The sequence below is a fragment of the Rhododendron vialii genome, chromosome 8a, assembly GCF_030253575.1.
Source record: "Rhododendron vialii isolate Sample 1 chromosome 8a, ASM3025357v1".
NCBI lineage: Eukaryota > Viridiplantae > Streptophyta > Magnoliopsida > Ericales > Ericaceae > Rhododendron > Rhododendron vialii.
Genome location: NC_080564.1, coordinates 17367833 through 17385104, shown reverse-complemented (window position 1 = coordinate 17385104; position 17272 = coordinate 17367833). Strand labels below are relative to the sequence as shown.

Sequence of the window (17272 nt, the reverse complement as noted above, 5' to 3'; positions counted from 1 at the left end):
TGATAATAATAATTGAAAGTAGGAGCAACAAGTATTTTTTGAGTTGAATTTTTTTTTTTTCAAATTATGAAGGCATCAGTAATTCTTAGAAAATCAATTTCATGCCTGCATGGCCCACGGAGCCGTAAGTGCACTATCTGTGCACAGATAATCTGTGCACAGATAGTCTGTGCACATATCATCTCTGAAGAAAAGCAGACCCTTGTGAGGGTCTGCAAACAACGCTGCTCCAGGTATAGCAGGTTGTGAGTTGTGTACCGCAGCTGTGCACAGATTATTTTTGCTCCTGTTTCGGACTCCGCAAAGATGATCAGAGCCGTTCATTTTGTTCAAAATACTTCGTTTAAGGCTCCTGTAAAAAATCACTTCAATCCGATATCGGGAAGAGCGTTTACGAATCATCCAAATTTGTTTCAAAATGCGGAGCCCGAAACAGGCGCAAAAACGATATGTGCGTGGCAGCTGCACACAACGTGCTGTACCTTTAGCTTTACTGGTCTGCAAAACATCGTACACCACGAAGAAAGACAACCTACATGACTTTGGCATTCTGAAAATTTCCCGAGGAAAATCCCAATTCTCTTCTGTGAGTATGAAATCGTTATAGCTGAATCAAACCCATTAATAGTCTTGGCTTATGTTTCAGTTTGATATCTCGTCAACGATTGCATTTTGTAGGAGTTGGTATTATATTATCTAGGGAGTAACCGAAAGTTAGGAGATTTCTTCGTGCCATGCTCGTCTAGGGAGTAACCGAATATATACAGGCGTTGTATGAATATTGGTCCTCTTTGATTTGGTTCTTGCTGAATCAGATGTTTCTGTTTCTGGGTATTTCTGTATTATGACATAGATTTTGGGTTTTTAATTGTGCTGATATTCCTCGTTTTTCCAGCTGGGTCTGGTTTTTGTAATCATCGCCTGATTTGTCTCCATCTCCCTGCCCCTCCTCTGGGCAATTCCCATTTTCCCATATATCCCTGGTTCGTGTTCCTTTAACATTTATTTTATGAAGTTTATCAGACACCCTTTTCATTCAATCTTATTTACTTGACTAGCAGTTAGTACATGATAGTATCTAATTTACTGGGTTTCTGAGGGAATTCTGTTCATTGAAACAAATATTGTTGGGGATTTGTTGATCTGGGGGGGTAATTGTTCTGGGTGGTTTTAATTGGGAGCTGCATTTCTTGTTGGCATCCGAAGTCAGAAAAGTAAAATTTTCTTGTTTGTCAATGGCCTTGGTCTCCTTGATTTGAATTTGGGCTTCACTTTGAAAAAGTACTAGTTTCATAGAAAGAAATGAAAACTGGCAGAAGGAGGAAGTTGAATTTTAGCAAGCTCTACTCATTCAGATGTGGGAGAGCATCTTTTTCGAAAGATGATCATTCAGAGATTGGGGGGCCTGGATTTTCTAGGGTGGTTTATTGCAATGAACCAGGTATTTTTGAGGCTGCGATTCGCCATTATGCTGCCAATTCCGTTAGGAGCACAAAGTACACAGCAACAAGTTTCTTCCCAAAGGCCTTGTTTGAGCAGTTTAGGAGAGTGGCCAATTTTTACTTCCTTGTCACAGGCTCCTTGGCCTTCACTCCACTTGCTCCTTATACTGCCGTCAGTGCTATCCTACCTCTATTTGTTGTGATCGGGGCCACCATGATCAAGGAAGGTATTGAGGATTGGAGACGGAAACAGCAGGTATTCCCCTCATTGCTAGCTCTTCATAAGCATGCCTTTTTATTTATTTATTTTCAATCTTCCTTTTAGTTGTTGTACGACTGGTGATTGTCGTACAGGAGGATTAATTCTTAGCTGAAATAAGTTGTATATTGTTTTTCTTTTTCTTTTTTGCACTCTTATGAAAATTTTAACCTTGGAATTCATATGTAATTATCTTCTCTGATTGGTAGTCAAGAGTGGTTGGACAATGCTTCAATGGCATAGACAGGTTTATTGTTTAAGATAGTTAGGTAATTGTGAGGACTCATTGGGCAGGTGGCTCGGAGATAAGTCGCATATGCTCCTAATTTGGGATGGTTTTCAGTTTTCATCATAAATTCATTTAGCTGGAGGCTAAAGGGGTATACTTCTGAATCACCTAGTTGCTTGCGGTGCTAATACTCTCACCAATGGATTAACTTGGTTATTACAAGCACATCAAACTGTTTCGAATACTCGCAACATATTGCTGGTTTTTATATGAAGCTTTTATTGTACTTGCCAAGTGGCTGATGCATGGAATCATAAGAGTATAAAGTGGACCGTGCTTCTTGCTTACTGCAAGAGATTTTTATGGAGCTGTTTCTTTTGCTAAACAAAACGATAAAGATGCGTATTCTTATTTTTCCTTCCAAGGTTTACATCAGTGCCATAAATATCCAGTGAGTTTTGTTTCAGGATATTGAGGTGAACAATAGAAAGGTTAAAGTGCATGCCGGTGGTGGAGTTTTTGAGCATACTGAATGGAAGAATCTCAAAGTAGGAGATATAGTGAAGGTGGAGAAGGACGGGTTCTTTCCAGCAGATCTTCTCTTGCTTTCATCCTGTTATGAGGATTCAATCTGTTATGTGGAAACAATGAACCTTGACGGGGAAACAAATTTGAAACTAAAACAAGCACTAGAGGTCACTTCATTTTTACATGAGGATTCCAAGTTTAGCAATTTTAAGGCCCTTGTTAGATGCGAAGACCCAAATGCAAATTTGTACTATTTTGTTGGAAGTATGGAATTTGAAGAGCAAAAGCATTCCCTAACTCCTCAGCAACTTCTCCTTAGAGATTCCAAACTCCGTAATACTGAATACATATATGGAGCTGTTATCTTCACTGGTCATGATACGAAGGTTATTCAAAACTCTACCGACCCCCCTTCAAAGAGAAGCAAAATCGAGAGGAAAATGGATAAGATCATCTACTTCTTATTCGGTGTCTTATTTACAATAGCTTTTATTGGATCAATTTACTTTGGCATTACAACAGGGGATGACCTTGAAAACGGAATTATGAAAAGATGGTATTTAAGACCCAATGATTCTACGGTATACTTTGATCCCAAAAGAGCCCAAGTGGCTGCGATTTATCACTTTCTGACGGCCGTGATGTTATATGCTTATTTGATCCCGATCTCTTTGTATGTCTCAATTGAGATCGTCAAAGTTCTCCAAAGTGTCTTTATCAATCGAGATATTTATATGTATTATGAAGAAGCTGACCAACCTGCTCGTGCATGCACATCAAATTTAACTGAGGAACTTGGCCAAGTTGACACAATACTTTCTGATAAGACAGGAACATTAACTTCTAATTCAATGGAGTTTGTTAAGTGCTCTATCGCTGGGACGGCCTATGGCCGTGGTGTTACAGATTCTTCTGATGCAAAACCCCTCATTAAGGGCTTCAATTTTGAGGATAGAAGGATCATGAATGGGAATTGGGTGAATGAACCCTGTTCGGATGTCCTACAAAAGTTTCTTCGTTTACTAGCGATTTGTCACACTGCCATACCTGAAGTGGATGAAGACACCGGTAAGGTGTCGTATGAAGCTGAGTCACCAGATGAGGCGGCTTTTGTGATTGCAGCAAGAGAACTTGGTTTTGAATTCTATGAAAGGACTCAAACAAGTGTCTCATTGCATGAGTTGGATCCTGCGTCTGGCAAAAAAGTTGAAAGGTGGGTTTCTCTAAATATGATACATCATGTTTTTAATTTTTATCAATGTTTCGATTGTCGTTTGCTTGGACATTGAGTTATCTGGAATCGGTAAGAAGAGTATATCCATGACTCGAGGTCTTTCACTTGCTTCGTGTTTTCTGTGAGAAAGAGTTAAGTCCTCTTGTTTAAATCTGCTGGTGAGGTCCTTGAAGAAATATGCACTGCAAACCTTTCCATTTCAAAGTTTCTTTTTCACTGAAGTTCTGATGTAGGACAATAAGGGAGGATTAGGGTTTTTGTAACAAATGGAAGGAGGTGTAGCTAAATAGGAGAAACGGACTCAAAACAGGGCTGATTTAGGTACTGTGAACATTAGCAAAGCTGATAATAACTTAAAACGAGAATAAAAGAGAAGTATAGAAGAAGATAGGTCTAGGAATCACTCCTTGAAGCCTTAGGCATCACACCTAGGGTTTGATTGCATTACACAATCCATCAAAGAGGCTGTAAAGCTCTCTCCCTTACGGCTCGTTTGGTAGAGGGTTATGTTTTAGAGGGGAGAAGGGGGATATAATAAGAGGGGGATATGAAATGAGGGGAGATTATTTAAGAAAGGGGTATTTGAAAGTTACTTGGTTTCTTTAATTTTTTTAGGAGGGGATATAAAGGGGTGGATAATGTAAAATTGTGTCAAATTTCTATTTTGCCCTTGTTTTGAAATAAACCAAATTTCTCTCTCCACGCACACACACACAAACTTTTTATGAGTGAACTTTTTTCAATTTTTATCAAAACATTTAACTTTTTAATTTCACTTGACGAGAAAATATGAAAAAAATACAAAGAGGGAAAAAAAAACCCACAAAATCTTCTTCTTGAGTTAAATTAGACACGCCAAAGACCTCCTTCTTACTACCTATCAATGAGTTAATGAAATCGAACTCAATCTTCTTCTTCTTCAATGGACAAACCACAAAGTTCAGCAGAGGAAATTGAAACCAACAAAACCTCATTCCCATCATCAGGGTGGTCTACTCAGTCCTTACCAAACTCGGTCTCGAACTCGTCAAACCAACTCACTACTACCAACAACACACACCCAATTTACAGGGAGTCCGAAAGCATAGTTGGGGCAAATTGGTGTCTGAAATCCGCCAGCCCAGAGAGAAATCGCAATTTCTGCTCTCTCCTCTCTTCCTCTGCATCTACAGGTGTAAGGCCCGACAAGGGTATTTCGGTAAAGGGGGAGGGGGATATGTTTTGGATAGGGGGGAGGGGGGTCCAAAAATAAGGAGGGTGGAGAGGGATTAAATAGTCCCGGTTCCCTTTTGTAAACAAACAAGGGATATAGACATCCCGGATATCTATATCCAAGGCAAAGCCATATCCCCCTCTCTTATGAAGCTAACAAACAGGCCGTTAAAGTAGAAGCATTACGTTGCTTATATAGACTTGAAGACTTCCTAAACCAACTATAACTAGAAAAAGGAAACTACTACTCCCAAATCTATTTGTTACTAAAAATGAGTCACAATAAATAAACCCTAAAAATAACTTGACCCATAAAATAACCCACGGGCAACCCCCTACAGCCCATGTGCATAAAACTAAAAATTACCAAAATACCCCTATCTGAAAAATTGTCCAGTGACATTCTTATTCAATAATAACATGAATACGACTCTACTACGAGAATTGTTTGACTGTCCATGCTTTCTAAGGTCCCATCTTGAGATGATGTGAATTTCCATATATTGCCGCTTCCTTACATTCACTTTTCCTCGAGCCTCTCACATTCTCCATCAAGTTCCAAAGTGGACCATATGTTAAAGAGTTTATGCCTGATTAGCAATGTCTTGGTTTCCGGACAATATCTTTTCGGGTGCTTGGAAAGTGTACATGGAGTCCTCTGAATCTGTTAATACCCATGTTGGCAGATAAAAGTATGGAATTTATGTTCAACATATTTAATTAGGCACTTACCTAGCAAGCACATTTTGTAATTCAAAACCTGAACTATGCTCATAACTCCTAGACTATGCTTGAACTGCCCCAAGACTCCTTGCAAACATCATTTACCCTAAAAATACAAAGAATATACAAAAGAATGTGCATATTTAGCTGGTCCCCATGGTCTTCAAATGGAAATTAGATAGATTCGACACCTGACCACATACTTGCACAGTTGCATTTGATAGAAACGAAGTACGTGTGCATGCATACTGATGCAGTTCTATTTATCTAGACCTAAGAAGCACGGATATGGATACGGGATACGGATACAACGCGACACGGATACACGAACACGTGATTTTTCCAAAAACAAGGACACGGACACATTGGAGGATACAAAAGTACATAAATAAATAAATATATTTATATACAGAAATTCAATAATATATAAAAATATTATTTTTTCCAAATTAAAGATTAAAATTCCAATGAAAATATGAGAATAGGGGATTGTGTTTTCATTGTTAAGTTAATTGATATTGGCTTTAAATTTGGTTCATATCTCAAATAGTACATTGTTACTCCATTTCAAGTTTTAAAAATTACATAACCACCAAAACGTGTCCGATATGTATGAAACACCGACACCTCTAGAGGTCGAAGTATCGCAGTGTTGGACACGGGGACACGTACGGGACACTTGGCGTGTCCCATAATTTAATTTAAATTTTTTACTGGGACACGGGGGACACTGATGGCGACACGGCAAGAGCCAAATTGTAATTTAAAAAAAAAATGGGGGTCAAACTGTAATTTTTAAAAAAAAAATTGGGGCCAAATTGTAATTTTTTAAAAATTTCTGGGTGTCAAACTAAAATTATTTATTTATTTATGTATTTATTTATTTAAATAAATAAATATACACGTGGCGTGTGCCCATTTTTTTAGAATTCCCGTGTCCCCGTGTCCGTGCATCAGAGCCGATACACGTTGAGTACATGACGGGTATGTGTCGGAGCTTGTCCAAAATGTGTCTGACTCAAAAAAATAATTAAATATTCAGACACATAATTTCACATGTCGGACATGGTCGGGAATGTGTCCGAGCATGTCCGTTTCCGATACATGTCTGACACGGATACGAAAGGTTTGTAGACGTGTCCATGCTTCTTAGATCCAGACACATTGATGCATGCATCTACATTCCACTGAATGTATTTGAATTTGCGACTGCACATGTTAAGCTGATTTAGCTTCCTCTACTTTAAGTAATCAGCAGCTTGAGTTGACTTCTATTTGACATGACTACTTTTCTTTCTGCAGGTTGTATAAACTTCTAAATGTTTTAGAATTTAATAGCTCAAGAAAGCGGATGTCTGTAATAGTAAGGGATGAGGATGGAAAGCTATTATTACTCTGTAAAGGTGCTGACAGGTTCGTAATTCGTAAACTCAAACCTTCCTTCCCATTTACACTACTTTTGGATGTTTGATAAAGGTACTTTTGTTATTTTTCTTCTATATTTTGGTTTCATTATTTTCCATGCAGTGTCATGTTTGAAAGGCTGGCCAAAAATGGAAGGGAGTTTCAAGACGAAACCAGGGAACATGTAAATGAATATGCTGATGCAGGCTTGAGGACCTTAATGCTTGCTTGTCGGGAACTCAATGAGGAAGAGTATGATGAGTTCAATGGCAAGTTTGCAGAGGCAAAGAATTCTGTCAGTGCAGATCGGGAAGCATTGATCGATGAAGTGGTCGAGAAGATTGAGAAGGATTTGTCTCTTCTTGGTGCAACAGCGGTTGAAGACAAACTTCAAAATGGGGTGGGTTGAAAAATTTAACCAGGAGTCCTCGTAAGAATGACCCTTTGAAAAGTATTGAATGGAACTGATGTTTCTTCTTTTTCCATTGCGCCATAGGTTCCTGAGTGTATTGACAAGCTTGCCCAAGCAGGAATAAAATTATGGGTTTTAACTGGAGATAAGATGGAGACAGCCATCAATATTGGGTACGGTTAGATACTGCGCCTTTAGATTTTACTCACATCAAGTGAGGGGCATATCTGATTGAGAAGGTCAAATTTGCAGTTTCGCGTGTAGTTTACTGAGACAAGGAATGACACAGATAATAATAAACTTGGAGACACCAGAAATTAGATCTCTAGAGAAAGCAGGAGAGAAGGATGCCATTGCCAAGGTAAATTTACTTACTTCTGTCCTTATTTTTGGAGAAATTTTTAATATTTTGAATGGGTGTAATCCATTTAAATCTAAAACCGCTGACTGAATTTTTAAGAGCCTTATGATAAAATAAAGAGTGGTGGCATGACTATATTCACTGCAACTTACAATGTTTGCTCGAGTAGTTCCACTAAGGTAATTTTAAGCACCTCTCCTTCACCCCCTCTGACCTCTTAGGAAAGTGCCTAAGCCAAGGAAACCTATTTTAATGATGGTGGGTGTGACACATATCAAGTTTTGCATTCCACTCTTCGTAGGGGCTTGGTTAAAGGACTATTAGTGACCCTCATCTTGTCCTTGTAATTTTCATTAGCCTTAACCATATCACTTCTTGGTAATGCAACCAGTTTATTTTGTTGCATATTACCAAACAATTAATTGTTGTCACCGGTCATTGCTTTTTGGAACAGTCTATGGGTAATCGCCGAGATGCCTGCTAGTTTGGTGTTCTTGTCCGATCATAAACATTTTAGAATCTGACATTGTGTTGCTTTTGGTTCTCTATTGAAATACGTAAAACCTTCTTAGTGGTAGTGTTCTAAAAAGCGGCCGCCTAGGCCGATTAGTCCCTGCTTGGGTGCTAGGCAGTGGTCCAACACCTAGATTAGACAGCCGACTAGTCGGGTGCCTAGTCCCCACCTAGGTGCTAGGCGGCCGACTAGTCAGCGCCTAGGCGCCCCTTTTCCGCCCCACCTAGCGCCTAGCGATTTTTAGAACATTGCTTAGTGGTATAAATTACAATAGCTATGTAAGATTTGCCAAATTCCCAAATGGGAAAATGGCAGAATCCTTCTCTAATTCTTATCTCTATTTGTTTACCAACTGCAAGATTAGTCTTGGGAAAATCAAGATCGTGTCTGTGTGTCTTTTGGAAAATGTCAAACGAGCCACTAATATAGCTATTATTTTATGATATCCTATTTATGGCGTTTGTGGGTATTGTGATTTTGTCCAGTAGACTTCAAAGAAGAGTGTTCGCGACCAGATAAGTAAAGGGAAGGCTCAACTTACTGCATCAAAAGGAAGCTCTCATGGATTTGCTTTGATCATCGATGGTACATCACTTGTATACGCGCTAGAGGATGACATGAAAAATCTATTTTTAGAACTTGCAGTTGGCTGCGCATCTGTTATTTGCTGCCGTTCATCACCGAAACAGAAGGCAATGGTGAGTTAAATAGTTCCCTCCCCAGAGAAGCATTTCATTCTTTTCTATTCCTTCCTTTTGTTTTATGTTTTATGTTTTTTTCTTTTGAATTTTTGATGATTTCTCTGCTTACAGAGCAATGGTTAATCCTGAAAAAAGTGATAACTGCCAAACGCAGGTCACTAGGCTTGTTAAAGAGGGAACTGGAAAAACAACATTAGCGATTGGTGACGGTGCCAATGATGTGGGAATGCTTCAAGAAGCTGATATTGGTGTTGGAATCAGTGGGGCTGAAGGAATGCAGGTGCTCAACTTAGCTGATTATGTTTGAGTTTTCACCCGTGTTAAAATTCTCTGTTATTTTCTTTGGTCTCCTCTCTTCTGAACTTCTATAGGTTTTTCAAATAACAGGCTGTCATGTCAAGTGATATTGCAATTGCTCAGTTCAGATTTTTGGAGCGGTTGCTACTGGTGCATGGGCATTGGTGTTACAGAAGGATCTCGTCCATGGTAATGGCTTTCCTGCATGTCTAAATCTCAAATTTGTTCATGTGGTCATACTTAAATCCAACACTTGAAAGATGGTTTTGAATATTGTTGATTTGAACCTTCTGGATGGTAACCTAGACCCTTGTAAATAGTTTGATTCATTTTTAAAAACTTCATGAAATTTTATGACCATCTTTATAGTCAATGGATATATAATTCTTTCGGCAGATATGCTACTTCTTCTATAAGGATGTCACGTTTGGTGCCACGGTTTTCCTATACGAGGCACATGCGTCTTTCTCCGGGCAACCTGCATACAATGATTGGTTTTTGTCATTGTACAATGTTGTCTTCACATCACTTCCCGTGGTTGCTTTAGGCGTTTTTGACCAGGATGTATCTGCTCGGCTTTGTCTCAAGGTATGGCTGATAGGTCTATTATGACACTTGGTCAAAATGTGTAGTTCTTCATAATGATTATCAATTGCTCCCTTACAGCGGAACACAAAGAAAGTTTAAAGCCATGATTATGAATTTATGATAAATGCTTATCCAACTGTTTTTTACTTTCCGCAACTAATGGCTTTGGGGATACTTTGATGAACATGGAAATAAAACATATATGAAGCTGCTACTGAATAAGATATAGTTCTGTAATGTTCTTCCTGGGCAATAATAAAAACTTCAGTAAAAGCTGTGTTAGGAGGGCTGTTCAAAACAAACTAAGTACGCCACTTGAGTCAGGACATGGGGTATATGCTCCAGGTTTTTAGTTGGACATTGCCTAGGAAGCACTTTTAATTCAAGTTTATTGCTGAACGGTGGGTAGAACTCTCGTATTATGCATGGAAATTTAGGCCTGTCATTGGATTGGGTTTAATCTGAATCTGTTCCCATTAATCTGAATCCAATAATGAACTATCCGATCCGGTAATCCAAATAATCTCTCTCTCTCTCTCTCTCTCTCTCTCCAATGGCTGGGACTCCACAACGTTCACTGTAAGTTGCCAAGCTCTACTGCAAGTTGCTGGCCACTTTAAGATCCCCAATTTCATCTTTTAGTGCTAGATTTGAATATACATGAAAAACTTAAGACCGTTGTTGGCCCAATAACTTTTTTCAGGACATTAAAAGCCTTGGGGACTAGGGAGGCAGGGAAAACTTGATTTTTGAATTCTTTATTCTGTGTAGAGGATGAGATGAGAAGCCAGGCTTTTGTTCGTTGTTGTAAATGTTGCTGTTTTCCTATATTGTGATTATAGTAAAATATGATGCCATTGCACCTCTGTTTATCAGATCTTGGCTTACTTTTTGTTTTGCTCTTGATCTGTCTCAAGCCAGTTGGAGAATAGTCATTGGTCATACCTGAAAGTGAAATGCTAGGTTTGTACACTCTGAAGTTTGATTTGATTTGATAACTACGTAACTATGAACCAGCTACAAAAACGGATCAGATCGGAGTTTCAGATTCGGTTGTCCGGTTTTCCAAATCTGGATCGACTTCAACTGGATTTGCCAAATTCGGATTCGGATGGGATCTGTATTATTTCGTATCTGGGTCAGACTTGGACCTTGCGAGATTCGGACTGTTGACAGGCCTACATGGATTGGTCAATGGTCTATGATACCTTGTAAACCCAATTTAACTTGGAGTATAAAATATATAAATTAAAAGTTATTGCCGGGTCCCAGTGTCCATGACATGAGGATTATATGATTCCAACATTTAGACACATCTCGTAGATTCGTACCTAGTCATGTGAGCAAAAGTTACTTCGATAGCAAGATAATGCAAAAGCTTGGCTTGCATTCATAGAAGTCCTGAACTTAACTCCGAAGGATCTGGCTACATAGTACATATTATATCTGATGTCATTTGTGTTCTGGTATATGATAAAGACATAGTTTTGCAAAATGTCGAAAGATGGCAGACAACTGATTTGAGCTTCTGTGTTTCTAAGAGTGGGATGAACTATTTAGACCTAACTCTAGTTATGCGTATCGCGATGGTAATTAAACAATCAACATGGATACGGACCAAGAAAATACCGCAGAGAAGTTCCCTTAAGGCATTATGGCAGCACTGCATTCGTATTTATTGAGCATGGACCTTGTCCAGACTAAATGCAGTTACACCAACACAGGATTCTAGTTATGTTACAGACTCTTTAAGATTTTATGAGTTCATACGAGACACTCAACACCTGGACAAGTGTATGGGATTTGTCTTAAATTGGGGTTAGTCACTTGTTACATACTAACATGCTTATCTTCGTCCATGTACTCATATTTTGTTGCTATACTGCTATAAAATAAGTAAGGCATTCTTAAGCTTTCAATTTATCTCACAGAACTATTAAAATTGGAATACATGATCCTTTTTTGCCAAGTCTGCGTACCCTTCAATTAGAAATTTGACAGATCCAACGCCTACATACGCACAAGCGCCCACACATGTACCAAGTTCATGAGATAGCATTTTTGATACTTCTCTGGGAACAAAATCTCTATTTGTACTGCTTGGGCACAATTTCTTTTATCGGCTGCTCACAAATGATTCAACAGGTGTTGGATTTTGTTCCTTTTTGCTTGTTCCCTGATTATGCATTCCATTTGGCAGTTTCCTTTACTTTACCAAGAAGGTGTTAAGAATATCCTCTTCAGCTGGCATCGAATACTAGGTTGGATGTTCAATGGGCTTTGTAGCGCTACCATCATCTTCTTCCTCTGCATAAAAACATTGGACCCCCAGGCCTTCAACAGTAATGGAAAAGTCGCAGGGTATCAAATCGTGGGGGCCACAATGTACACTTGCGTTGTTTGCGTGGTGAGTTGCCAGATGGCCCTCGCAATTAGCTACTTCACCTTGATCCAACATTTGGTGGTGTGGGGCGGAATAGCTTTCTGGTTGCTTTTCCTACTGGTATATGGATTCATGCCTCCTAGGGTTTCCACCACAGCTTACAAAGTCTTGGTTGAGAGCCTTTTCCCATCACCCTTATTCTGGTTATCCACACTCTTTGTGGTGATATCAGCACTGATCCCTTACTACTCATATTCAGCAATTCAGATGAGGTTCTTCCCTTTGTACCATGAGAAGATACAGTGGTTAAGTCTTGAGGGCCAATCAGATGACCCTAAATATAGCGATATAGTGCATCAGGGATCGATAAGGCTCACGAATGTGAGGCCCAAAGCAAGCATGGCAGTGGGGAACAACAGCACAGAAGATAGGATTCGCAATCAGACAATAAATGAAGGGAACTGACTGTTGAGAGTAGATATCGATGTACAGAACCATACTGTCAGGATAACCATATGTTTGGAGAGGAAAATATTAGCTGAAGACTGCAGAGCCTTAGTAATTTTTGATTCTTGCCCTTCTGAGGCACCAGTATTTCTGGTATTTACATCATATAACCTGAGAAGTTGATTATACTTGTGGACTCTGCTGTTGTTGCTTCCCCTCGTCTTGTTTTCCTTTAAATATAGTAAAGAGAGAATTTCTTGTCAAATGCCAGACTCTCACTTTGAATTTTTTGTAACAGGTCTGTACATTTCTGTTGTTTCATTTAAAGTCCTCCAATCCAACATAGTTGCTACATACAGTCTAGTCTAGAGCTTTGTGGAGGAATAAACCACCCTAAATGGTGGTTAGAAAAAGAAATAGAACATTGCAATGAGAAAACAAACAACTTGTGTGCATCATTAGTTGAGGTGGACGTAAGCTGGCCCGGACGCTTGGTTATTGAAAAAAATAAATTCATTAGTTGACCATGTGAAAATACTGGGAGTCCTACAAATTGGTTAGGAGGGGAGATCCATTCCTTATGAAAATACTGGAAATTTTCATTTGGTTAGTCTGATAAGCCCAATTCTTGGGAAATTCTATTCCCAACCCCCTCTTACCCACTCCAATTTAAAAAATTCTCCATAAAACCTCCCAAACTACCCTATCTTGTATTCTTGTCTCAATACTTACACCTTCAAGCTGTAAGCCCATACCCCACCGGTCACTATATCCGGCTACTATGATCTCCTGCCACCCTTCACCATCCTCCCACACAATCAGTGCTGCCACACCCCGACCCTCTCTTCCCTTATTTTTGGGTTCTCCGACAACATCACTAGCTTTGCCTATCAAAAAAAATTACTAGCCACCATCTCACTTATTTCAACCCCAAGCTCCTCCCGACGCTACTGGAAATTGCTGCTGATCCCTTCGTGCTCATCCACTCCACTGGTTCTTAGAAGTAGAATGGAAGATCTCAAACTTTGACAAATTTATACCGATTACTAATTCAGCAACCAAGAATCCAGTTCAACTGTGTCAATCTGTAAGTACTTTTTTACCTAGTTTTGTGAATTTGGTTCGGTTCAGACTCCACAGACCCCAAACGCCGAACAAATCAAAGTTGTTGTTACCTAATTTTCTTATTTCTATCCAATTGACGGAGAAATGATATCGTGACTTGCTGGAATGTGGGTGTGATAAGTGGAGTTTGGTTCCTTGCCGTATTTCAAGACTTCTTTGGAAACAAACAATGAAGTTGATGGATTGTGAAAGAATACTAACAAAATGGACTTTATTAATCTCCAAAGTAGAAGAACAATCGATTAAGATAATCAAGTGAACAATTACAAGTTATAACTACTCCTAGAAAAGAAAAGATAAAGGCATGTTGGTATTGTTTGTGTGTCCTTCAAACTGTCTTACTCCTAGAAAAGAAAAGATAAAGGCATGTTGGCGTTGTTTGTGTGTCCTTCAAACTGTATTGATCTTGATTATAAATAGAGGCCTTCTTAAGTTTGAATTTGAATCTTCCCTCCGAGGTGGCAGTTGAATTCTTCCTTCCAATTCTGGCAAATAACTTCCACGTACAATGAGCAAACCACGTCTGGAAAAACTAACTCTTTGATCGTGGCCAACTGCTCCTTTGATCATGGCCTTCATGGGGAAGAGTTGGATGTACTCCCTTCTGACACCTATCATTTGATCGACGGAAGAAACAATTCATATAATATTCATTTAATACAAGGAGCACGTCATGAACCAGTCTGTTGACGAGCAAATAGCCCTTAAGACTTTACTATAGTTTCATTGATGTTAATTAGTTTATTCAACTCAGACTTGCTTTATTATGTGAAATGAGATCACCTTTCATCTTTCCAATTTTATCTTTGCCACGTGTCATCCAATCGACAGGTAAAAGAAAATCACAGTTATGAAACAAACAGTTGTTTGACCAGCAAGAAACAAATGGGGTTGTTCGACTGTTGAACGATGGACAAAAGTCATTTGTTGGATCGATGGTGGCCTAACAAGGGAAGTGTTGAACGACGATGATGAAACTCGCTGTGGGGTTTGATACGGAGATGGTGTGTTCGTAATAGTAGTATATATGGATTGGTGGATGGATCTTTTATAGAAAGGGAGTGTGTGCAGGTTGATTATTTCAAGAATAGGCCGGAGCTGTACTTGTTTTAACTTTATAACTACGAGTCTAGGATGTATGTATATATACGTATAATAAGAGAGAGAGAGAGAGAGAGAGGTGGGAAGGTCGTAAGGGGCAGGTTGTTCAGCTCGAGAATTTTCACATGTATATCTACAGAGTACAGACTACAGGTATTGATATATATGTAGGCGTATGTTGGGTGCAATGGCTGGGGATTTGGGGTTGGATTCAATTTGGTGTGGGGAGGGAGGGATGGTGGTGGTCTGAAGGAGAGGGCAGAAGCTGTGGGTGAAGCTGTGGAGGATGATGCTGTGGGCCCTGAGGAAATAATACTAAAAGGATAAAATGGCACATTCTGCATTAGGTGTGACAACTGATAAAATTCTTGGCCGGTGTGTTTTTGGTTGAAAAAGCCCTTGAACAATCTTCATAGTGTAATTCTGAATTTTATCAACATATAAGGAATGTCACAATCGAATTCATTTTTCAGAAAAATTTGTTGTTTCTCGAAAGACAAATGTAACATGGCATGGGATTAGTCGGCTGCTTTTCTTTTTTGCTCAACTCAATGACCACACTTCCTTTCCAAGTGACCTTTTTTCTCCACCCAAAATCAATGGGTCAACTGCAGATATTGTTACAAGGCTTCAAATTCATTAAAGCTAATGACAACACACCCATTTGTGCCAGCCTCGTCATCTCGATCGGCCATGGGGCTCCTAGCGTGGCTCTAGCAATGTCGATCGTCGTTCCAATCGCGGTCAAATGATCGAAAAAAGCAGCTAAGGAATTCCAAATGACTTTAAACCGACGGCCTACATAATTGTGAATTAGTGTTCTCACTTTCTTAATTTTCTCGTCTCCACTGGACTAAGTAGGAATATAAAAATATCAGGACCTCTACGATTATATCAAGCTGTACGGCTCCAACCAAAAAGCATCAACTTTGATAAAAAGCCAGTAAACCCAATTTGATTTTTTCCAAGCTTACTCGAAAAATTAGTTGAATTGCTTGGATCACGAGGGGAACTAGACACCCCTCTTTGCACAATATATGTGTGCACAGTGGGTCTGTACCCATAGTTTAATTGTTTTTTTTCTTTTTCACATAGTTGCATTTTCTTGGAATTTTTGTTTCCCATCGTAACTAAACAAGGAATAGTTACTACTTTGGTTTCTCCTCGCTTCTATCATCCAATATTCATCACGTCAGTTAATACACAGCATGATTGGGAAGGTAGTCTTCTATCTAATCTAATCTAAGAGATAAATTAAAAGGATATGGTAAGGATGATTAATTAGACATACATTTAATGTACATGCATATAAGAATGAATGCATTCCACATGTCATGACATGCAAGTTCTGTTGAAATAAATTAAAACGTTTTCAAAATTTTTATTATCTTTAGCCTACAAGTAATTAAATTCCCTCAGGGAACAAAATTTGAAACAGTACAAGATCTTTCCTTGTAATGTACACGGCAGCGAAACTATATATTAATCTCAGGGATGATGAACACACAAGGTTAATTACCTGGAAAAAAGGTATGGTTAGTTCTAGAAATCCATTGTATGCATGTATGAGATGGATATATGGTCCACCGTACGTACGTAATTTGGTTTTACCTGCATATACGAAAAACTAATTATTTAGGTCATTATTGAGAAAATCATCCATGTTAGTACTTAAATTAGCTCAAATCTAAATGCCGCTCATTGTGAAATATGGGATTCATATATAAACAGGTCATTCAAAAGTAATATAAATGCGTATATATATACATTTAGTTATATTTTCCTACAATATTTTGCATACGCCATTTGAAACCCACTTTGTTCGTACATTTTAACCAAGTTACTTTTAACATCAATTTAACCATCTACAATGCTCTTGGAACCAAACCAAACTAAGACTTGTGTCTCAAACTCTCAATCAATCAAAATAGGCTATCTGAATCTCTCTTTTTTCTTTTTCTTTTTTTTTTCTTTTCTCTAGTATGCTCTGTCAAGGATTATCTAAGAGCACAGACATGTTTACCAGTCTCACATATGAAATCTTGGACATGGAGACACCACATGTATGGCATCCTAATTTTTTAAGAAATCTTGTGTCTGCATGTTGTGTTTGTCGTGCCTTGTCAATATCCATGCTTCTTAGATTCCTGTAATTAATTGCATTTGCTAAATTCATTTCATTTTTTACCACCACATGCAGTTAGGCCTCTCTTTCCCTTCGCGTTATTATTGACAACAATTTTATTGTTTATTTAACTATTTATCTATTGGTCTCCGTTATATGTGACATGTGACCAATTCACCTTAGTGTA

The 17272-nt window shown here is 38.7% G+C and overlaps 1 protein-coding gene across 4 annotated transcripts; it reads left to right on the top strand.

Annotated features, from left to right (window-relative positions):
* The first annotated feature begins 488 nt into the window (after positions 1-488).
* On the top strand, positions 489-12999 carry LOC131335832 (putative phospholipid-transporting ATPase 9). Of its 4 annotated transcripts, none has more exons than XR_009202661.1 (12): positions 489-1698; positions 2398-3671; positions 6930-7040; positions 7155-7431; positions 7528-7616; positions 7696-7804; positions 8807-9016; positions 9174-9299; positions 9407-9505; positions 9713-9904; positions 12105-12804; positions 12841-12999. XR_009202661.1 is itself a non-coding variant. In XM_058371350.1 (12 exons), the coding sequence occupies exons 2-12, from the start codon at positions 1303-1305 to the stop codon at positions 12750-12752; spliced, it is 3531 nt and encodes a 1176-aa protein (XP_058227333.1). In that variant the 5' UTR covers positions 489-586; positions 896-1302; the 3' UTR covers positions 12753-12999. The 4 variants fall into 4 exon arrangements, 3 of the variants coding, with proteins under 3 accessions (XP_058227333.1, XP_058227331.1, XP_058227332.1); XM_058371350.1 differs by having other exon boundaries at positions 489-586; positions 896-1698; positions 12105-12999; XM_058371349.1 differs by having other exon boundaries at positions 519-586; positions 679-1698; positions 12105-12999.
* The last annotated feature ends 4273 nt before the right edge of the window (positions 13000-17272 follow it).